Genomic DNA, 20,944 nt, shown 5'->3' with positions numbered 1-20,944 from the left:
TTTTTTCAATTAAACACGTTGTATTAAGCAAGATATTCGTTCACAGACTTTCTTGTCTTTTGGTGTGGGTCTGACTTCTATTTTGGCGAAGGTGCCACCGTTTCCTTTCGCCAGTCGCTCAGGATTCACGACAATGCAATCTCCAACTGGTTTTACAAAATGCTTAAAATTTGAGGGTAGTATCATGAGGTGTGGGGAGTACTCCAACATCCCGAACTGCTCCAAAAATTGATAATCAACCCTAATATCCACATCTGGGGGGTGTAGCGGGTAGAAGCACCTCTGATTAAAAACATGGGAGACAATCTGTCCAATTCTATCTTCTTGAGAGCCTTTGGAAAACTCAGTTTTATTAATATGAAAGAGGATGTCCGCCGTTGAGCCGCTGATTACCACACCGTTGATGTCTAGAATGAAAGGATTTGGGGCTAGATGTAGATTATCATGGCGTTTTTTCAGCGAGTATGGTAAAGTTGGAAAGATGACATGATTGTGAATGTCTTTGTGAGATGGAACTAGCACCACCTCAACTCCCGTGTCTTGAAGCCGATGCATAATACCATCGACGATGCTCTCGAAATATTTTTCATAATTTGTTGTAAATTCCTGCAGATGTGGATGCGTCTTGTCTAAAAATGGTCCCATTAGGATTAAAATGTTGGGCTTGCTTTCTGAGACATGTTTCAAGAGTTCCTCCAGAGGTTCATGCAGCAAATTGTCTTGAAAAGTGAAGGGACCAGCAGCTACTATAATTTGTAAGGTTTCTGTGAAGTTTTCCGGACTTTTTGGGGGCGGCAATGGTGCGCCTACAAACGCCTCTTTTACAGTGAACCAATCTTTCATGTTATTCCCGCTGACTACCACAGTTTGACCAGGATACAATCTAATTTTCTCCAGCTTATTCACACTCAATCTAACGATTTGGCCTTTGTACAGATCTACGAACCCGTCCAGCAGGATGGAGTTGGAATTAATCCTCTCTTGAGTATCTGAGAAGATGCGCCCACAAATTACCATTTCTCCTGAATACTGTTTTAATTTTTCTTCACTCAGCTGCAAATTATAATGTTCAACAATATCCTTAATGACCCACCGCGACATCTCGTTAAGAGCAGCACGTCTTGCCAACAACCTTTCATACATGTAGCCAGTTTTAGTAACTTCATTCAGTGTCTTAATAACGACTTTACTCGCACGTTGTTCAAACCCATCTTTACACGCTCCAAAACTCTGTACAATTGATCCAGCGTCACTCCTCTTAACAAACTCTTGAGAAGGAACAGTATGAGAAATTTCTTCGTGTTTCTGAACTGGACTACTACACTCCATCATTTCCTCCTGCAGATTTTGCCTCACCGGTGTCCTCATTGGAGTCGCAACAGTCACATGACGAGGGGTTTGAGGGGTTTTGGTAATCGATGACTTTGATAATTTCTTTAATTCGTAACGTTCCAATCGGTCTAAAGCGCTGAGAGTTGGGGCTAAACCCAGAGAATTTGAAGCGGAGTATGCGAGCCATTGATCCACAAAATCTTCCGGAGAAATGTTATAAGTTCTACAGAGGTCTTCACATTTCTGGAGGATCGTCGGCTCAACCTTCTCCACGTTAAGCACCTCGAATTGGGCACTCAATTCTTCGAAATCTGACATTTTGCACTAACATACGAGGTGGAAGTTTGACGTTTAAAAGCGCGGGAAAAAACGGGAGGCAGCAATGAATAGATCGAAAATCCCTAAATTGTTTGATGGATGTGAAGTGGTGGCGCGGCAATTTTGAATTATTGAAGAGAAACGAAGGTAAACTGGAGTTAGATTTATTATTTTTAAAGTATCTTAAACATCAACATTTTGTATATGTCCCAAGATTAAAATTTCTAGTCTACACCTTAAATTTAACTTATTAGTCTTCTACATAATTATGATTACACTAAAGAAAAAAAAAAGTTTAAAAAAGTCTAATTCTAGATAAAAAATACGAAATTCTCAATATGTAAAAAATAAGCTATTATTTCTAATGCAAATCCCGACGCCCATTAGTCAGCGTCAGGTTACAATAGCTTACTTTTTGAATGGACCTTTGCAACCCTGCTTGTGAAACAGTAATTTCGACAAAGAAAAAAACATTAAAATACAAGTCGAAAATCCCTCTGAAAGGTCCTTAATAAGGTAAATAGAAAGTGCCTGTGGCCACTCTAGCTTAAAATTTGTAACAAAGAAATCAGAGAAAACTCTTAAAGCAGCATCGACATAGTACTGGACAGATGAAAAAATAAAAAACTTTCCATGCATGTTTCTCCTAACCCTCATAGGTAAAAGGTAAAAACAACACATACGTCCACTATGCTCTCTACTTACTTTAAAAGTTCTGCAGTAATTCTCACGAGATTTTATTACGCCACCACGAAAACAAGACCAGTGGCGACTCAAATGCTGTGAAAGTGAAAACTGGAGCGAACAAGAAAAAGAAAATGTGGATGAAGGAGAATGGGGCATAGATATGCTTCGAGTTGATTGTTGAGAATCTGAAGAAACAATAATTCCGATGAGGAGGTGGACGCGGCGCGTCCAAAACTTTGTACTTTTGATAGTGACGAGACAAAATTTCGAGGAAGACAATGGAAACGAGCGAGGTGATGACGGGAAGGAGTGAGGATGAGGCGGGTGAAGAGACAACAGCTGCACAAAAGTACAACTTTACCTGACACCCTCAGCTCGGGAATTTCGAGTAGAAAGTGTAGATAAGATCGTAGTTTTTGAATTGGCAATGCTGGATGTCGCGGCGAGACCATTCCCCAATTGTGCTCAGATATTGAAGTTCTTCAGTGGTGTCTTTAGTGGGGGAAGCCTGGAAAACAGACAATCAAAACCAATCGATAAGTGATCAATTATTTACCTGATTCGCGAAAACAGTCACTGTGAACTTCCTGGGAAGAAAAGTTTTGAGGACTTTGCTGATTATCTCTCTGTAGGAACTACAAGGGACGTTTGTTTCGAAACTGACGTACGAGAAATCTGGTTCCGGGGTGATATGAATCGTCATGTAACAGCCCTAAGGGAAATCAGCAAATTAATGACTTTCCACCCGACTAAATGTTACTTACATCTGACATTTCTGTGCTTATCTGATAGACATGTAAAAAACAAGCAAATTTACAACGTCCATCAGTAAAACACGTCAAATACTTACATTTTTCGTAACTCCATTCATAGAGTATCCGCACGGTTCGAAGAGGAAGTCATCGATGATCATATTTGGGATGATTTTATCAATCCCCGATCTCTGTAACAACCCCAATAATAAAATTGACTTTAACTCATTGACAATTACCTTCGTTGCTTCCGTGGCATTCAACGACTCCTCCTTCGAAAAGATACTCATGATCTCCGGATCCAAATCCGTCATTAAAATCTCAAGAGTCTGGTCCGGTTCGTCGATCATCGGAGGTAAAGGCTGATGGGGTGACCTTCTGGTAAAGGGATTCAAAGTGTACAAATACCAGCAATCTTTATTCACAGCACCCATACAATAAGCCACACCGTCCGGAAATAAGGAATCCAAGAGAGCGACTTCCTGATCAAAATGCTTGTGAGGAGTCACTTGAAGATCCGGTCGTCTGTAATTTTTTCGCGAGTAAAACAGATCTTCGACTTCTGTAAATCCCGCGTATTGTTCAGCCAAAAGGAGTAGAGGTTCCAAACAGAGCAAAGGAGTCGTGGTGCCGCAGGTTTTTAAGATGAAGCGCCGTTTCGAGATGAACATCGAACTCTCACTGAAAAATATAACGAGGGTTGTTTAATTTCGTTTAGGGGATGACCTAGAATCAGGTCACGCAACCCCAATAATCCAACAAGTTGGTATATCTTTCGCGATCTATTTCTGTGAGAAATTTTTATTTTTACAATATTTCCCATGCCAAAAATTCGAGATTTTGGAGCATGCAAGTGTTTTTCACGCCAACGGTTCTTGATGACGTATCGAAGCGTAAGAGGTGATATCAGATAAAATATTTATTCGCGAGTTCGTTTTTCTAAATTGCACAAATTGCGCAACAAGATGGTGGAATTTATGCAGAGAAGGGTGAGTTCGTCAAAAATCAGCCCAGAGGATGACGGGAGATCGATTTTGCAAGGGCAAGGTCGTCCTAATCCGCCGCGACGGTGACGACGCACTTGTTAGGTCGATGACAAATTTAGCAACTTAATAAAGGAGATGGGAATGTAAATATTGGAATAGCTCGAAATAGATGTATAATTGCCATTTTGGAGGAGTTTAATTCCAAATACTTCCGTGAGACTGTAATATTGTTTCATGAAAGGAAAATTTATCGTGGACGTGAAACTTTCCGCACTTTGAGCGATTTGTCGACGTGAATTCCTCGGCAAAAACTAAATAGTTGGGTAGTTTAGATAGTTTTCACTTTATCAGTAAAAGATTATTATTGGTAACTGGGTCAGGAGATGACCTGACTTTAATATAAATAGAAGCAAGTTTAATGTTGTTGTTTTCATTGGTTATGTAACTTGAAGCACGCGAAAATCGATAGTTTTTGGACCTGATAAGAGAAAAAAAAGGGATTCAAAACGGCCCCGCTTCTTGTCGCTTTTACATAATTTAGATGAAATGATCCGCTTGGCACAAAAAAGTACCAATTTTGAGTTTTACCCCTCATGAATTGATGGTTTATTTACTCCTGTTTTGATGCCTTTGCAAATAAGTGTAAATTAAAACCCACTCAAGCCTTATCAAGTCTTGTTATATTTGTTTTTTAGCGTTATAAACATCACCTGACGTACTGAGGGCTTTTACTATAACACTCTTAATTCTTAGTTAAAATTAGCAAAACCAAAACAAATACATTTATTAACAACTAACCACCACTTAATTTTACGACATAATTTCCGCCTCTCATTGATTACTTACGCGTACTTCTGGCTCAAATCCAACAATTAAATTTAACTTATCTCATATAAAATAAAAATATTGTGGCGCCAACGACTACCAGCATGCTTCGTTCTTCTGCAAACTTTTTTTAAACAACTGTTGAATTGTTATCTGAGCCGATTTGTAATTATAAATCAATAATGAAGACCGTTCCAACTTTTCCCTATACTTAAGATCTGGATTATGCAGATGATGATAACGTGGCGTGGCTCAAAATCTGCTGCCGCTGGTAATAACATGATATTACAGTTGTCAATAAGTGGTATTTAAAGACGATAAATCAATAATGAAGACGAGTAAATACACGTTCGAAATGAGAAGAGAATGGTTTAGCTGTTTTCACATTACATATTTATCTGTGTTTAATTTTATCACAACCAGAAGAATTTGCATTCTGATATAACGATGGAATTAAAAAAAAAATGAAGTAAAATTAATCGCAAATGCGTCAATTATCTGAGAGGCGCTGATTGCGCGTATTCCTGATTAAGCTTAATCATTATTCATAAGATTAAATACTTGAGACGCTTCAAGATTTTTAAACAGTGCAAACTAAAATATCAGATTTGTCGTCTCTAGTTCTGCACAATTATGAGTCAGGAAAGGCGCCAACCAAATGCGATAAATTCCAATCAAACATACACAAGATTCTACTGTGTCTTCAATTTTCTCTAATTACATCATCAGGGAAATTATGACTTAATTAAATATTTTGATAAGGAACTGTTTCTTACTAGTGAATCGGCTCTCGAAAAATTTGATTTTAGAGATCGGTGTTCCATTCTTTATTATTATTATTATTATTATTATTATTATTATTATTATTATTATTATTATTAAGACCATGGGGAAGCAAAAAGTTGTGAGCCGCTCCTGGTTTCTGTCATCTACGCGTCTGGTATTCAATGCGGTTTAAACAAAAGATTACCGATTAAGTTATTTTGACTTTTTTGGATGTATCTCATGTGTTTTGTATGGCATAGTCAGTGTGTATTAACATCCGTATTTGAAGAAAATAACGTTGAACTAAACCTTTGATCTTGAAAATAAATCAAAGGGCATTCCAAATTATCATTCTTCGCAACTTTGGCCCTTTACTATCTGGAAATCCCTCGTTTCGCCGTATCTACAATAACAAAATAAATTCCCAAAAAGTCTTTAAAACTATCGTTAATTGAAGCGTTGGGCCCACGCGGGTGTCGGAAACACGTTTAAAAATAGTCCGGTATTCTATAAATAACTCAGGTTATCAAAAGATAGCTGCATCATCGAAAACATTGTATCTGTTTCTTGTAGTAAACTAGAAATGTCGTGTTAAAAATAAAAATTCAATGGTTTACATTATCAGTTCACGATATCGAATAATTAAGGCGAGTTGAAAGGTCGCTGGAAAGATTAACAACCTCGTTATCGAGTTGGGAGACAGTCTCACTGCCAAATTGCTAGACGTCTGAGATTGAGCAAAGTAGAGCCGGTCCTGTGCTCAATTGCAAAAAACAGTGTTAATGGCCGATAAATCATAGCAAGACCGTGAACTTATATCAGATATATTATCCTTGACATTTCCTCCGGGAACTGGGTCAGAATTTTGGTTTTGGTGATAATAATGAAGTTGGGAATGGTGTAATTATAATCCGATTCAAATTGGTGCCAATTTGTTGCCAACATAAAAAATACAAAGTTCCTTAAAATTGCATAATTATTGAAAAGTAGCGTCAAGGCCACGGTCGCAATCGCGAAAAATGAACGCGCTTAATTTATTTATTTTTAGACTATCAGAGGAAGGTGAAGACTCACCTGAGCACGTAGGCGTCCACTTGTTCATTTTTCATAAAACTGATGATTTCGCATCTCACAATTTTCAAAAGGGACTCGAGTTTAGCCCTGTAACGAAAACAAAGTCCCTAAAAACTCAAAAAGTTCTCAAAACGACATTCAACCTATCAATTTCCCGAAAACATAAAGAGGCAGTCAGCTGACGACGCGGTTAGATTGTGTGGTATATTTTTACGATGGCCACAAAAAATCGATGGTGGTAGCACGGTGCCGTCACAGTCTAAACCGGTCCCGGGACAAATCTCTGAAACAAACCTTGGGATTTTTCGCAAGTCGGCCGTTTTGCTGTTGCTGTTGCTTGTTGTAAACCAAATTTCAAGGAGTTTTTCAACACCCTCGAAAAACTGAACACTGTCACTCATTTTTGTGCCGGTGACGTCCGGTCTCTTCTCTCGCTCGAATTCTAGTGATGATAAAAATTCAATGCGAGCTCCCGATGCCGGTATCCCAAATTGCGCGCGCATTTGTCAACAATGAATTTCGCAGACGGTGCGGAAGTCTACGAGGAATGCAAGCGGTTTTAATGGATCTGCAAGTTCACGCAATGGAAGATTTTCCGAAGAAACTGATAAGCGAACTGACACAACCGTGACGTTTGAAATTTTAGGAACATTCACGCGTCAAAACTCACGTTGGCACACCTGATTTATCCCCCATTCTTCATTCAAACATAAAAAAATTCAAACCCAGAATTGGTTTTGAATCCTCAAGGAAAAAAACATGTTTAATTCGCGACCTATTAATTTTATTTCTTGAAGATCCAACGAGTTCTCAAAGAATAAGAACAATGGTGACATTTGAAACTTTAGGAACATTCACGCAGCATCTGTCATGTTGGCAAACTTTATTCAATTTTTGAAAAGTAAGGAAAAGAAGCAGGCTGGTGATATATGTCATCCAGCATCAAGCCAAAATTTTTCTTTTTAGAAGTGAAGTGAATTTATTCCTTGAGTGTACAAAACAGAGCCGGCTTTAAAAAAAGTAAGTGCCCGAAGGAGCAACCTAAGAAACTTGTCTAATTTTAGAAGATAATTTTGCAGTGAGTCTTCTAGTTTTTTATTCTGCATTGTTTTCATGCTCTTTACTACTATTTTTAAATTCATCTTCGTCCTGTTCATGTACTCCTTCTGTGACTTCTTCATTTAGTTCAACAGTTTTAACTTTACCTTTTTCTTTTATCTCAAAATCCTCAAAATTCATAAAAAAATACAAGTGTAATTCGTTTTTAGTCTACATTTTGAACGGCGGCACGTAACCCCCAAACGCCCTCTCCAACTCCTTTGCCACAGCGATGGTCAAGTGGTCTTGGAACGGAGGAGCCACAACTTGGAACCCCACAGGTATTCCTTCCTTGTTTACCCCCATGGGAACTTGTGTCGCACAAAAATCCAGCGCATTCCAAACAGTAAACAAATTAAAATTAAACGGTCGAAAGATCGAAGTGTAATGATAGCTCGCTGGAAATGGAGCCGATGGATACAGTAACACGCCATCGTCCCCCAAAACCTTCTGTAACAAAACAGTGAGCTGGTGCAAATAAAGTACAAGAACGCACCAGGAGTTTGTCTTTTAAAATTCTTGTTGTTTCGTGAGCCCATTCCGCGTTTATTTTCGGCATCCATTGGGTAATTAAGTTCAGTATGACGAAAATGTTAAAGTCACTGCGTCGGATGCAGAACTTAAGAAGTTCTTTTATTCGAATAACTTCTCCTTGTCTGTTTACTAAATCCGTCGTGAAAGTTTGGCCTAATTCCTTCAAACCGTGAAACCAAACTTGTCCACCATATTTGAGTTCTTCGATGTTAAGTTCAATGGGTGCTTCAACTAGGAGATCCTTGAAGTGGTTTACTGCGGTCATCATTGTTTTATTCATTTCTTCTCGAAAAGGACTGACGAACATATCTCCAGGAAACGCAACGTAGTAAATTCGAAGACGTTTAACATTCACCTCTTGATCTAACTTGAGTTTGTTTATGTTGTCGCCCAACAGAACTCGAAGAATTGGTTCGATGTCTTCACTTGATCGAGTTATAGGTCCCACTGCGGCCATGTCAGTTTTCTTGTCAAAAGTGTTGTACATGACACCCTTTAGAGAGACCAAATGACTTGAAGGTTTGTGTCCGAAGACGCCACACATGAAGGATGGGAGTCTGACTGAACCACCCAGCTCGGTTCCCACACCAAAACCAGAGCCGGAAGCTGATACGATGCAAGCTTCACCCCCTGAAGAACCCCCAACGGTCCGGGTGGTGTTAAAGGGGTTCACAGTAGTACCAAAGATGGGGTTGCTGGTTTCAGGCCAACCATTTAACTGAGGGATGTTGGTAACACCCAACAGAATCGCACCAGCCTGTTTTAATTTACGGACGACGTCGGAGTCGAAATTCGCTTTCAGAGACTTCCGGCTGACGAGACCTAGTGTGTTCGAGAGACCTTTCGCCGCGACTGATTCTTTCGTAGTGAACGGGATACCTAGAATGGTGTGACCATGAGATGTTTCTCAAGTTGCGAAACGCTTTAATTTACCTAGAAACGGTTTTTTGTCAAAGTCCTCCTGGGTGACATTGTTAGAAGCAATGTCTTTGTCCACGTTTCGGGCTTCTTCAATAGCTTCTTCAAATCGTTGGTCCACCACAGCGTTCAGGATGGGATTTACCTGTTTAATTCTGTCAATATACGCGCGCACTATTTCCTCAGAAGTCAATTCCCGATTCCGAACTTTTTTTGCAAGACAAACTGCACTTTCTACCACCAGTTTATGACGAGGTTCCGCAACTTTAGTCGCTTTTCCATTGTAGTACAAACCGAAAACGAAATCAATTAGGAGGTCTAAATAATAACGCAGCAACGAGAACATAATTTTAGTTTTGATGCTAACGGCGAGTTATCTAGCTAGACGAATGTTATCATTGCTTTGAACGGAACAATTCAAGTACTTGAAATATTACGGAGGTAAAGTAAAGTGATACTAACATAAGTTGTAATATTTAATTTGGTGTAGTGATAACATAGTTAGAAAAACATTGAGCTTGTCTAGTTTTTTTTGTTTCGAGTTTTCTGAAATTAGGTTTGCTTCGAGCGAAATTAATTAAATAAATGTGTGTGTTCATCACACTAGAGACGGTGAGTCTGTCTGTTCCTTAGTTTTATTTGTTTTATCCATTTTCTAGAAATAGTGTGATAAATTAGCAAGTTTAGCACTAATAATTTTGTCTTTTTAAATGTTTAAGGATCTAGCCAATTTGTAATTTTATTTTATTATAAAGTGTATTATAAGTGCTGTAATACTAATACTGTAAATCAATGGCATTTTGAGGACTTTCGCCGTTTTGAAATCGAAAAGAGAAACTCAAAAGTCTTTCTAATTAAGATTCTAAAAATGATTTAATTGGTAATACGTTATGCGATAAGCGATAACGATAAATTAGTACGCCAAACGCGGTTATAATATGCTTTTTATTATCTCCGTCACATAATATTCGTTACATAATATTTGAGCCCGAAAGGTACTCAATTTTTCCAGAAAAAACTGATCCATATTCATGATGTCATCGTGCTGCGGAGCTTGAATCGAAGGTCGTAACAAATCGTTTTAATACATTTTTCCTTTGAAAATTATCATTTCTAAGCAATAGAGATAGCACCTAATTGTTAGACATTACCCTCCAAATTTTATCAGTTCAACAACGATAATCGATAATTAAATTCTTCATGTAAATAATGCGAGAGTCATGGGTCATAAAAACGCGTAAAGTGTTTTTCAAATTTAATAACGTAGTAAACAAGCCATCAAATTATAAATAAATGTTCAGAAAGGGGGCACGTAACCCCCGAACTTCGCTTCCAACTCCTTCGCCACCGCTATGGTCAAATGGTCCTGAAACGGCGCTCCCACAACCTGAATTCCCACCGGTAATCCATTCTGATTTAGTCCTAAAGGAACCTGCGTTACGCAAAACTTCAGCGCGTTCCAAATTAAAAACAGATTAGAATTGAACGGTCTGAAAATTGTAGAATGGTGATAATTCGCAGGGAGTGGAGCTGAAGGGTACAATAGTACTCCATCAGTACCTAAAATGTTCTAAAATTTGGGGGTGGCTTTTGAAGCTTCAAACAACTTACAGTTAGTTTCTCTGATAATGTACGAGTGGTTTCTTCTGCCCATTGTGCGTTTTCGTTGGGAAGAAGTGAGCAAATCAGAGCTAAGATCGCGCTTATGCTAAATTGGCTACGTCTAAAACAGAATTTTATTGCTTCTTTTACAACACTGAGTTCAGTTTCGTGATTGGCTAGATCTAGAGTGAAATTCACGTTGGATTCGCGGGTGGTCCAGTGTCTCCAGATCCGACTTCCGTATTTTAGTTCTTCAATGTTCAGTAATTCAGGTTTCACAGGAAGAACCTCTGAAAAGTGCTCGACGACTTTTAACAACGCTGCCTCAACTTCTTTACTCATTGGGCTAATGAAAGGCTCTCCCGGATCCAAAATATAGTACACCCTAATTTTCCTAACATCGACAACTTCATCTAGTTTAAGCTTATCAAGTTTATTTCTCATCAGAACTTTGACTATTGGAGTTAGATCTTCACTGTATCTAGTCAAAGGTCCGATAGTGGCTATAGAGTGATCTTTTTCTTCGGGATTGAACAACACCCCTTTCATTGACACCAAATCGCCTGTGGGTTTGTGAGAAAACAACCCACACATGAACGCAGGGTTTCGTACCGAACCACCAAGATCTGACCCTATTCCAATGGGAGACCCACAAGCTGAAACTATGGAGGATTCTCCTCCTGAGGAACCCCCAGGCGTTCTGGTGAGATCATAGGGATTATTGGTGGTACCATAAACCGGATTGGTGGTTTCATGCCACGCACTAAGTTGCGGGACGTTCGTAACGCACAGTAGAATTGCCCCCGAGTCTTTCATTTGGCGGATGACCACCGCATCGGAACTAGCCTTGAATGATTTCCGACTGACTAAACCAAAGGTGTTGGATAGTCCTTTGGCCCAGATTGTCTCCTTGGTGGTGAAAGGGACCCCTAAATAACATTTTAGTATCATCCCCGTTTTTGTTGAATTTCACCTAGAAGTGGTTTCTGTACGAAATCTTCTTCGGTTATTTTCCCACAGGCGATGTCTTCATCGATAGTTTGCGCTTCTTTGATTGCTTCATTGAAGCGTTCATCAACGACGGCATTCAGGAGTGGGTTTACCTGATTTATTCGGTCGATAAACGCGTGGACGACTTCTTCGGAAGTTAGTTCGCGCTGTCGGATTTTTCTAGCCAACGATACTGCACTATCACTCACTAGTTTATTTACGGGTTTTGGAATATGTTTACTATGAGATTTATAGTAGAAACCAAAAACTGTATCTACTATACAGTCAACCATAGACCTGATGTGCATGTTTCGAGGTAACCGTTGAAATGTTGACTCCTTTATCAGTTCATATTTTAAAAATTAAATGGCAAATGGACACTTTATCAGTGTGAGCGGACAAAAACGTATAATTTTAAGGGCAGACTACAGTAATTTCTTATCTACAGCGATAGCAAAAAGCTTTTACAATTTTATTAGTAATGGCTGTACTTTTCGGTAAACACAGTTTAGTTTAGAAGTTCTCACAAATTCAAATATTTTATGGTAATGCGTATTTATCAATTTGTGAGTCTATGCGCTACTCTCATAAAATTTGTAATTTGCGACGACAGTTTCGCAAATGGAAGGACAAGTCGAACGATAATAGCCGTTTATGGAATAAGGACGTAATATAAGGCGAACGAAGTCAGCGAAGGTAATTATAATAAGCAACGGGAGTGTAGGAGTGATGTACCAAATTTTATCTGCAAATCTGGCAAATGTTATTTACGTACCGAAAACTTAATAGTCTCTCGTCCCTCTTGATATAGCACTTCAATTGTGCTTCTTCACTTGAGTCTGATTTTCTTTTCTTTTTATCTGATGTAACGCTGTTCATTTTTGTTACAATTTTTTATTTTCCTTGAGATTTCTGTATCTGTTATCTTTCCTTCCTTTTTTTTTTCTTCTACAGACATTCGAACTTACCTGCCTTAGGTTTAACTCCTACTCGCTAAAAAACATTCCACTTTTTACATCTCTTACATAGATCCATCGATTTTTTATACATTTAAAATTCGAGATGACTATTTGCCTAACAGTAGAGACTTGTTTTATAAACTGCGAGAAGACTGTTGCAAATAAACAAACCGTGAAAAAGTTACAGAATAGCCCCCTTTGTTTCATACAATCTCAAAAATAGACTGGACCGTTTTATGCTTTAATTTGTCACTGATTTATGTTTACGTAGGTTTAGAAACTCGTTAGCCTGCGCAATTTAAGCAATTAAGCATGTTAGTTATGGTTTTGAAATACGCATATTACGTTTTATCGTGCGTAAACAAAAGTCAAAAAAAAAACCTTCGCACCTTTTTATATTATATTTTAACAAACTATCACAATTTTCCAACATAATAAGTAGATTCTTTCAATTGTTTAATATATTAAAACCCCAACCCCCAACTCCCATGATATAAAAATAAATTATTTATCGACTCCAAAAGGGGGTACGTACCCCCCGAATGTTTTTTCCAATTCTTTCGCCACAGCGATACATAAATGATCCTGGAATGGTGCAGCGACAACCTGGATTCCTAGCGGAAGTCCATCTTCACTTAGCCCCAAAGGAACTTGAGTTACTGGAAATTTAAGGGCGTTCCAGACACCGAACAAATTCAAGTTCCATGGTCTCAAAACGGCGCTGTAGTGATAATTCGCAGGCCAAGGAGAAGATGGGTATAGAAGGACGCCGTTTGTTCCCAAAAGGACCTAAAATAATATTTTGTGTCAAATACGCAAAATTGCGTTTAAACAAACTTACAGATAGCTTGTTGTGGAGGGTGCTGGTCACTTCCCTGGCCCATTCCGCGTTTTCAGCCGGAAGAAGTCCGTTAATCAAATTGAGCATAGTGGAGATGTTGTAGTCGCTGCTTCTGATGCAGAACTTCAATAACTCCACAACTGAGTTGACTTCGCCTTCGCGGTTTGCCAGGTCGGCGTTAAAATTACTGCCTTCTTGGGTCATCCAATATCGCCAGATCTTACCCCCCCATCTAAATTCCGGAATGCTGAGAAGTTCCGGATTCTGTGGTAAAATCTGTGCGAAATGTCTCACTATTTTTAAAAATATTTTGTTCATTTCATCCCTAATAGGGCTGATGTAAGGGTCTTGCGGATTAGTCACGTAAAAGATTTTTATCTTGGAAATCTCAACTTTTTCGTCTAGTTTGAGTTTGTTGATTTTTTCTCCCCCGAGTACTTTTAAGAATGGAATGAGGTCTTCAGTGTATTTGACCATGGGTCCTGCAGTAACCATTGTGTTTTTCTCAGTACCAGTTCTGAAAGTCAGTCCATGGGTTGAAACAATCTCGCAAGAGGGTTTGTGAGCGACGATTCCACACATGAAAGCTGGGATTCTCAGGGAGCCTCCAATGTCGGTACCAATGCCCATGGGACTTCCACAAGCTGCTATGATGCTAGACTCGCCTCCTGATGAACCGCCTACACTTCTTGTAGTGTTGTAGGGATTTTTTGTGAGACCATAAATAGGATTGAAGGTTTCATACCACAGATTCAATTGAGGGACGTTAGTGACAGCAATGAGGATACCTCCAGCGTTTTTAACGTTTTGTACCACTTCGGCGTCAAAGTTACCCTTATAAGACTTACGAACAAGAATACCAAATGTGTTGGAAAGTCCTTTACAAGCTGTACTCTCCTTTGTTGTAAATGGTATTCCTGTAAATGAACCAAAGAACTGGTTTGACTGGTCTGTCTAATGACTTACCAAGGAATGTTTTTTTCTTGAAATCTTCCTCTGTGATTTTCCCAGAGACGATGTCTTTATCCAAGTTCTGTGCATCTTCAATTGCTTCATCAAAGCGCTCATCTACCACAGAATTCAAGAGGGAGTTCACTTGATGAATTCTATCAATAAAAGCACGGACAACCTCTTCAGCAGTTAGCTCGCGTTTCCTGATTTTAGTAGCTAGCGAAGTAACACTCTCCAAAACTAATTTGTTCTCTGGTTTGTTCACTACTTGAACTTGGGGATCATAATACAATCCAAAGATTTTATCGATGAGTAGATCCAAGTAGTATCTTATAAAAGCGAGCATGACTAGCAAAACGACTCGCAACTGCCTACAGAAGTTATTGCGGCGTCCTTTACCACTTTTGTACTCCTACAAGAAAAAAAATGTTGATAGTTCAAATTTTGCAATACTGGCCATTCACCTCAAGTTTCACCTGAGCCATGTTTTGTTGATTTTAACACCGAAGCGAATCTGCACAATTACTCAAATACTGACGGAGAGCTCAATAACTATTGTATTCATACATAATTCATTATTTTTTTCATTAATTACACCGGAATTCACATTTCTTAGGAAAATTTTGACATTTTCATACATGAACGTTGGCAACCGCGTCTGTCAAACGTCAAATAAACGTCAGTTGCCAAAAAGTTAGGTTACTTTGAAAATACCCGAAAATTTGTTATTTAAAGAAACTCGATCACAGGTAAAGTCATGCTAAGACTGCGATTGAATTGAATTGATTTGTTGCAGCAATGGGTAATATAAATGAGAAAGTCGAGGCTGCGTCTACTCAGACCAAAGAAGAGCCCAAAAAGCTGAAACCGTGTTGTGCATGTCCTGAGACGAAAAAAGCGAGAGATGCTTGGTATTTTAATGTTGGGTTTTAACAGTTCCAGTCTAATTGTCTAATTTTAGTATCATTGAAAATGGTGAAGAAAATTGCCAACACTTGATTGAGGCACACAAGCAGTGCATGAGGAAGGCTGGCTTCAATATTTAAGCAGCTGTAGTTTAGACTAGTAGATGTACAGATCAAATTACTCAAAACTTCGTAGTGTGATATTAATTTAATGTTAATAAAGCGTTAAGTTTACTCACCAGTTGTCTAGATATAGTTGTACAGTTTTACATAACAATACAGTTTTAAATTGATTTACAAGTCATAGAAATTAAATACCAGCAGATAAGATTTTATTGTTATTGAGATGATAAGATCTGGAGTGAATCGTGATAAAGGTATTATAAAAAAAATTTCACAATACCATTCTTATTGTTTTATGCCCAAAAGATATAATTATTTTCCTAGACATCACATCTGTTATGTTAAAATAAAATAATGTTGTAAAACTGTAGAAATAAATTTTACTTTTAGATAACAATAATAAGCAATGCTGTGTTATTTTTAGTCAAAAAACGAATCAATTCTTCCAATGTTAGGACCTCCTTAGTATTAAAAGAAACTCACCTGTGCAATGTTTCTCAAAAAAGTTTTCAAATTGTTACTTTTATAAGCGGAACTTTCTGGCAGTCTAGCAGTTTGAAGAAATGTTTTGCGCATATATTTATTTTTTAATAATTTCAATTGACGTATTTTTATTGCATTTTGTTATTTTCAAGTTTTTTAGAATTGCAAATTTGAGTCGGTTTACTAACACAACCGACTTATATTTGGTGAAAAAAAATTCAAAAATAATCCTTTATTACAATTACTGAAATTTGATTTAAACTTTTTCGTGTCTGTAAGAAATGTCAACTTGCCAAATAGCGCGTCAGAAAGCCGATTTTTACTAGCTACACCTTCAGAGAATAAAAATTGTAATTTTATGTTCTTTTAAGTGCAAATTTTTACGAGTCACTGAGCTTAACCGCGCCTCATGTTGCAGATGTATTAAACAGAATAATAAACTCTTACCTTGTATCACGTTATTCTTTGCCTATGCTACAAAAATAATCATCAATGAGCAATAACTCAAAGGTTTTAATAATATTGTTTGTAGAAGTGCACCTGCAAAACCCATTCTTACATGCAACCATAAAACATCGATATAAATTACGACTGATAACAGAACAATTATTGCTTTAAAATATAAAAGCTTCTACATATATCTTTTATATTTTCGTACGTACAAACAGACACATTGAGAGTCTTGTTTAGGCCTCAAATTACATTTCCGTAAAATACTATTTTTTTTCTTTACTTAGGAGTAGAGTAAGCTAGCCTTTACCGTCTTTACATAGACGTGTCCCAAAACCCTCGCACTTCTTTTTAACGGAAAATTCTCTATCAAAATTTGAGTTGATTGTCGTATCGCACAGTTTTTAAGTTACAAGCACTTTAAGTTGGCCAATTACAGCTCATAAATCGCTAGATAGCATTCTATTGCTATGTTGCCTGCGAAAAAAAAATTTTAAATTGCACGAAATTGCATGAATGATCAATTTTAAATGCTTGTAACTTTAATACTATAAATGCCTGAGCAGCGATACGTCAATCAATTGAGAATTTGATGAAGAATTTCCCATTTAGAGGAAGTAGGAGAGTTCTGGGACACCTGTATAGGAGTGACTATTTAATGCCATAAATTAATTGGGTTTTTATTTAAACAAGTTATGCAACCAAGAATACAGCTTAAAGAGGCATAAAAACTGTCTTACCTCTCTCATTTTTTACTTACCTCCCGCATTTGTTATTTTCTTCTTTAGGGACGCAATGATGAACAACTTTCAAATGATTGAAGAAAAATTGTTGATAGTAAAGAAAAAAGTAAAGAAAAGTGCTGGTTTTCCAGTGAGTGAGTGCAATGGGCTGAAAAACACTTTTTTTGAGTGGCCATGCTATTTTTCGTAGTTTTTAAAGATTAAAGCAGAATTTCAAAATTAATTTTAATTTTTGATAATTATTGCATTTTCGTAAAATTGCATATTTATTACCATAACAACAAGTTTATAACAACCAAGTAAACAAGCTCAAAAAACATCAAAATCGCATAATTCTAAAGATTTCTGCATTTTTAAGGACGTTGCAGAAGCAATCGCGAATTTGGTAACTGCGAAATCAAAATACAAACAAGTATGAAAAGTGTTACAAATACTTTAATAAATGCAAAAGAGCAAAAAATACAAAGGAAGCAGATGAGATCTTGGTGCTGGCTGGTTGCTCACAAGAAAAAAAACGCTCTTTTCTATTTTCTGTACACTTTTCTATTGAGTACACAAAAAACACATTTTCTGACAAAAGTGTAGAAAAATTGTTCAAAAGTTCAAAATGCTTCAAAAAAACAATCAAAAATGGAAAAAAAATGGAGAACACCAATCAACAATAAAGAAAAATCCAAAACAAGAGGGCGAAGGAACAAGGATATCAAAGTAAGAGAAGTTTAGAGTAGTGGAAAAACTAGAAGACAAAGCTGCACAGACGCAAAATTGAAGAAGAAACTTCAAAATACTAAAAAAAAAAGATCTTTTACCGCTAGTTGAAAAGAAAATCTCCCACTTTCTCCGCATAGCTCTTCCCATCCGTCATGTAATTTATTTAGTTCTTCAGATGACATCATTTGGAATGCACAAATGACTGATCTAAGAAGCGTGAGATTTTGGTAACAAATCTGATAGTTATCGAAAACACGGCAAGAATTTACATATTCAACATTCCTCCTCTTTGGAACGTGTTAAACACTGTTTTATCGTCGATAAATGATGAAAACAGCCGTTGTAGAAGCGTCAATTTTTCTTAAGGAGTTAATGATTTATTATTTATTTTATACTCATTTGATGACACTTAAGACGCGATGTTGAAGCGGTAATCAGCTATAGCCGTGTTCTTAGGTTTTGACTTGAGGGTCAGGAGTTCAAATGCCTTTCTAATTAGCTATTGAATTAATGAAAAAAAGGACTTTGCCACAAAGTAGTGTCTTTCTCTTGGCGTGACATGAATTTTTTACAAATTACAGAAGCAGTTTTTACGTCACTTTTGAAGAATGTGTACCGTCAAAACTGATATTTATAAATAGAAGATTACGAAGAGTTTTTTAATCTGGAAAGGAGGAAAAATTTCAGATATGCAGTTATTACTTTATTTTTGGCAACGGTAACGTGGCCACGGCAAGTAGAAGACCTCGCAAAGAATACAAATAACTCAATTGTCCGGTAAATGTGTAATTTTCCGTTATGAAAAAGCACAACCACATTAAACCAGTCGATTATGCCGGCGCAAACATTAACTTGTTGATTACCCTTCGAACGTTTGGTAATTTTGCCTGTTATTACACAGGCTTGTTAATCATCTCGTTTTGTTCTTTTCCAACGACTAATCCGGCAAGCGTTAGAACTGAATGCCTCAATCTTACGACGAGGTAATGAGATCTTCAGCGTTACCAAGAATTTGAATCATGTTCTTCGCTAGTTGCGTGTTTGCATCTTCGAGCATCGTGTATTGTCAATAGCATGAAGAAGTTGATGAACTGCGATTATTTGGCTCCTGATCTTCCAGACGGGCATATTATAAAAATGCTGTGTGGTCCGTCAGATGGAAGAGCATTTAGCGGGGCCGAGCGGGGTCGATATCCTACGGCTGAAAGGGGAGTGTCCGTTCTGTAACATATAATTTGTATGTCAACAAAGAATAATAACACCGGAGTTAACGAGTTTTCAACTTATCTCGTTATTTATTTGTGTATTGCTGCAGGTATACTGGGAGGCGGGCTCTGTGTTGCCTTATTATAAACCGAGAAGTATGCAAATTGTCGACTGTATATTTGTTTTATAAATCATGATTAAAGTTGGTTTTTTTCTGAACCGACTCTATGTTGATGTATGGTAGTTATAGGCTTGTCCAAACAAGCCGCGGGTCGGCCCAAAGCAGCGGTACCTTTTTAATTGGGCCTCGGGCCCCACATTTCTGTTTATTTTACGAAACGTCTTTTGTTGGGAAATTTTCGGTAAACGGATCGCGTTACGCATGTAATTCGGCGCTACCACAAAGAGAGGCATATATCAAGCGGTATAACACCGACAACACCTCGCCAGAGTTTTAAACAAACAGGCGCTGCTTTCATCCTGGTGAAAAAAAATCGAATAACGAGGGCCCGGTTGTGACCCCTGCGGCGCACTTCTGCCATTTTTACAAAGCCACTTGAGGTTTACTTGTATGTCTAAAGAAATCCCATTAAATCGGAGAGCTGCTTTGAGATGTTGCGATGGTCCGTATATAAATTATTCTGAAATGCTTAATTGATTTTTTCTTAACATCAAAGAATGTTAGCGTTAGTTCAAGTAATTACGTTAAGCTCCAAAATAAACGGGCGTTTGGTGACCTCTTTCTTCTCAAACGTTTTGTGAATAGAATTTTGATAAATGCCCTTTAAAAATGGTTCATAAATTGTTCCTAAATGCTTAATTGATTTTTTCCCAACATCAAAGAATGTAAGTAATTACGTTTAAAAACTTCAAGAATAAACTCTTTAACAAATGAGATATTTTGTCTCTGAGCTGGAAAACAAATCGAACAACACATCCTTAATGATTCCAATTTGAAAAATAATCATCAAAGAAGCTACAGCCACAATCATCTAACCGGAGGAGGCAGAGTTCAGTGTTTAATCTCCAATAAATTAATAGTGAAGCTGTTACATTGTATGAGTTGGTAATTGCATTCTCGACCCGACATTTCGCGTATAAATGAAACTGTAAACTAAATTTTATCTAACAGTATCGTATAATTTCATCAAGAAAGTATCGTGCAGGTATTAGATTTAATTAAAGATGTGAAAATTATAGGTACAAGTTGGTACAGTTATAAAAATAAACTTCCATAAAACGATCTAATTCTGATTCCCAAGATTTTTGTGGGAAACTTCAAAACGAAATTTAAGCAATCACGAGATACGGCGTACACAGTAAATTCTGGGAAAATATGCTGGGAAGTCAGTGTCAAAGATTAATGAGGATATTTACGAGGCTGACAGGTATTTATAGATATTCAAGCTTGTAGATGTAGCTTTTTTGTTTTTGAATATGTAAAGTGGGTGCTATTGTTATGTAAGTTGATTTTTTATGTTGAGGAAAGGAGCAGCGTTTGGAAAAATTGGTTAAAAGGCATCTGGCCACGTTTTTGCTCAAAACAGACTTGGTCAGAATGAGTTTTGATTCTCCAAAAGTGTCTTTTTAGTTTACATAATTAATTTTAAGCGATTTGACTTCAAAAATGGAGGGTTTAAAAATGTAAGATCGGTTTTCTAGAGACAAAAGTGCGAGAGGAAATAAACAAG

The 20,944-nt window shown here is 37.5% G+C and overlaps 6 protein-coding genes across 10 annotated transcripts; 1 reads left to right on the top strand and 5 right to left on the bottom strand.

Annotated features, from left to right (window-relative positions):
- Position 1: 1 nt before the first annotated feature.
- Positions 2-1,710, bottom strand: PolA2 (DNA polymerase alpha subunit B). Its single transcript, XM_088041052.1, has one exon. It carries the CDS (start codon positions 1,648-1,650, stop codon positions 10-12), a length of 1,641 nt encoding a protein of 546 aa, XP_087897178.1. The 5' UTR covers positions 1,651-1,710; the 3' UTR covers positions 2-9.
- An 899-nt stretch (positions 1,711-2,609) lies between these two features.
- On the bottom strand, positions 2,610-7,351 carry SamDC (S-adenosylmethionine decarboxylase). 3 transcript variants are annotated; one of them, XM_088041722.1, is made up of 7 exons: positions 7,034-7,350; positions 6,740-6,826; positions 3,329-3,770; positions 3,188-3,280; positions 3,102-3,122; positions 2,894-3,049; positions 2,610-2,845 (listed from the first exon to the last, which is right to left on the bottom strand). In XM_088041722.1, exons 1-7 carry the CDS (start codon positions 7,240-7,242, stop codon positions 2,708-2,710), a joined length of 1,146 nt encoding a protein of 381 aa, XP_087897848.1. In that variant the 5' UTR covers positions 7,243-7,350; the 3' UTR covers positions 2,610-2,707. The 3 variants fall into 3 exon arrangements, with proteins under 3 accessions (XP_087897848.1, XP_087897850.1, XP_087897849.1); XM_088041724.1 differs by lacking the exon at positions 6,740-6,826 and having other exon boundaries at positions 7,034-7,351; XM_088041723.1 differs by lacking the exon at positions 3,102-3,122 and having other exon boundaries at positions 7,034-7,348.
- A 657-nt stretch (positions 7,352-8,008) lies between these two features.
- Positions 8,009-9,662, bottom strand: LOC148171339 (fatty-acid amide hydrolase 2-like). The gene is made up of 3 exons (XM_088041504.1): positions 9,305-9,662; positions 8,334-9,250; positions 8,009-8,287 (listed from the first exon to the last, which is right to left on the bottom strand). Exons 1-3 carry the CDS (start codon positions 9,633-9,635, stop codon positions 8,009-8,011), a joined length of 1,527 nt encoding a protein of 508 aa, XP_087897630.1. The 5' UTR covers positions 9,636-9,662.
- Positions 9,663-10,532: 870 nt separating this feature from the next.
- On the bottom strand, positions 10,533-12,205 carry LOC148171338 (fatty-acid amide hydrolase 2-like). Its single transcript, XM_088041096.1, has 3 exons — positions 11,865-12,205; positions 10,901-11,820; positions 10,533-10,859 (listed from the first exon to the last, which is right to left on the bottom strand). Exons 1-3 carry the CDS (start codon positions 12,187-12,189, stop codon positions 10,587-10,589), a joined length of 1,518 nt encoding a protein of 505 aa, XP_087897222.1. The 5' UTR covers positions 12,190-12,205; the 3' UTR covers positions 10,533-10,586.
- A 1,021-nt stretch (positions 12,206-13,226) lies between these two features.
- LOC148171336 (fatty-acid amide hydrolase 2-A-like) lies at positions 13,227-15,969 on the bottom strand. Of its 3 annotated transcripts, none has more exons than XM_088041490.1 (4): positions 15,777-15,969; positions 14,648-15,044; positions 13,682-14,598; positions 13,227-13,629 (listed from the first exon to the last, which is right to left on the bottom strand). In XM_088041490.1, exons 2-4 carry the CDS (start codon positions 14,976-14,978, stop codon positions 13,345-13,347), a joined length of 1,533 nt encoding a protein of 510 aa, XP_087897616.1. In that variant the 5' UTR covers positions 14,979-15,044; positions 15,777-15,969; the 3' UTR covers positions 13,227-13,344. The 3 variants fall into 3 exon arrangements, with proteins under 3 accessions (XP_087897616.1, XP_087897615.1, XP_087897614.1); XM_088041489.1 differs by lacking the exon at positions 15,777-15,969 and adding an exon at positions 15,109-15,329; XM_088041488.1 differs by lacking the exon at positions 15,777-15,969 and adding an exon at positions 15,097-15,328.
- Positions 15,293-15,771, top strand: Cox17 (Cytochrome c oxidase copper chaperone COX17). Its single transcript, XM_088041491.1, has 3 exons — positions 15,293-15,381; positions 15,429-15,543; positions 15,594-15,771. Exons 2-3 carry the CDS (start codon positions 15,431-15,433, stop codon positions 15,676-15,678), a joined length of 198 nt encoding a protein of 65 aa, XP_087897617.1. The 5' UTR covers positions 15,293-15,381; positions 15,429-15,430; the 3' UTR covers positions 15,679-15,771.
- Positions 15,970-20,944: the final 4,975 nt, after the last annotated feature.

Source organism: Gnatocerus cornutus, chromosome 7, assembly GCF_029298725.1.
Source record: "Gnatocerus cornutus isolate USDA-ARS CGAHR chromosome 7, icGnaCorn1.1, whole genome shotgun sequence".
Classification (NCBI taxonomy): Eukaryota; Metazoa; Arthropoda; class Insecta; order Coleoptera; family Tenebrionidae; genus Gnatocerus; species Gnatocerus cornutus.
This window is presented reverse-complemented; position numbering and strand designations above follow the sequence as displayed.

Excerpts from the sequence above, each read along its gene's own strand:
- LOC148171336 (XM_088041488.1), bottom strand. The coding sequence starts at position 15,117 with ATGGCTCAGGTGAAACTTGAG. Across the intron at positions 15,045-15,096 it reads TGGCTCAGGTGAAACTTGAG|GAGTACAAAAGTGGTAAAGG; the intron begins GTGAATGGCCAG and ends TTTTTCTTGTAG. Across the intron at positions 13,630-13,681 it reads CCCTCCACAACAAGCTATCT|GTCCTTTTGGGAACAAACGG; the intron begins GTAAGTTTGTTT and ends ATATTATTTTAG.
- LOC148171339 (XM_088041504.1), bottom strand. The coding sequence starts at position 9,635 with ATGTTCTCGTTGCTGCGTTATTATTTAGACCTCCTAATTGATTTCGTT. Across the intron at positions 9,251-9,304 it reads TGACAAAAAACCGTTTCTAG|GTATCCCGTTCACTACGAAA; the intron begins GTAAATTAAAGC and ends ACACCATTCTAG. Across the intron at positions 8,288-8,333 it reads TTTTAAAAGACAAACTCCTG|AAGGTTTTGGGGGACGATGG; the intron begins GTGCGTTCTTGT and ends GTTTTGTTACAG.
- LOC148171338 (XM_088041096.1), bottom strand. The coding sequence starts at position 12,189 with ATGCACATCAGGTCTATGGTTGACTGTATAGTAGATACAGTTTTTGGT. Across the intron at positions 11,821-11,864 it reads CGTACAGAAACCACTTCTAG|GGGTCCCTTTCACCACCAAG; the intron begins GTGAAATTCAAC and ends AATGTTATTTAG. Across the intron at positions 10,860-10,900 it reads CATTATCAGAGAAACTAACT|AACATTTTAGGTACTGATGG; the intron begins GTAAGTTGTTTG and ends CCCAAATTTTAG.
- PolA2 (XM_088041052.1), bottom strand. The coding sequence starts at position 1,650 with ATGTCAGATTTCGAAGAATTGAGTGCCCAATTCGAGGTGCTTAACGTG.
- SamDC (XM_088041722.1), bottom strand. The coding sequence starts at position 7,242 with ATGCGCGCGCAATTTGGGATACCGGCATCGGGAGCTCGCATTGAATTT. Across the intron at positions 3,123-3,187 it reads TGAATGGAGTTACGAAAAAT|ATAAGCACAGAAATGTCAGA; the intron begins GTAAGTATTTGA and ends CATGTCTATCAG. Across the intron at positions 2,846-2,893 it reads TGACTGTTTTCGCGAATCAG|GCTTCCCCCACTAAAGACAC; the intron begins GTAAATAATTGA and ends TCTGTTTTCCAG.
- Cox17 (XM_088041491.1), top strand. The coding sequence starts at position 15,431 with ATGGGTAATATAAATGAGAAAGTCGAGGCTGCGTCTACTCAGACCAAA. Across the intron at positions 15,544-15,593 it reads AAAAAAGCGAGAGATGCTTG|TATCATTGAAAATGGTGAAG; the intron begins GTATTTTAATGT and ends GTCTAATTTTAG.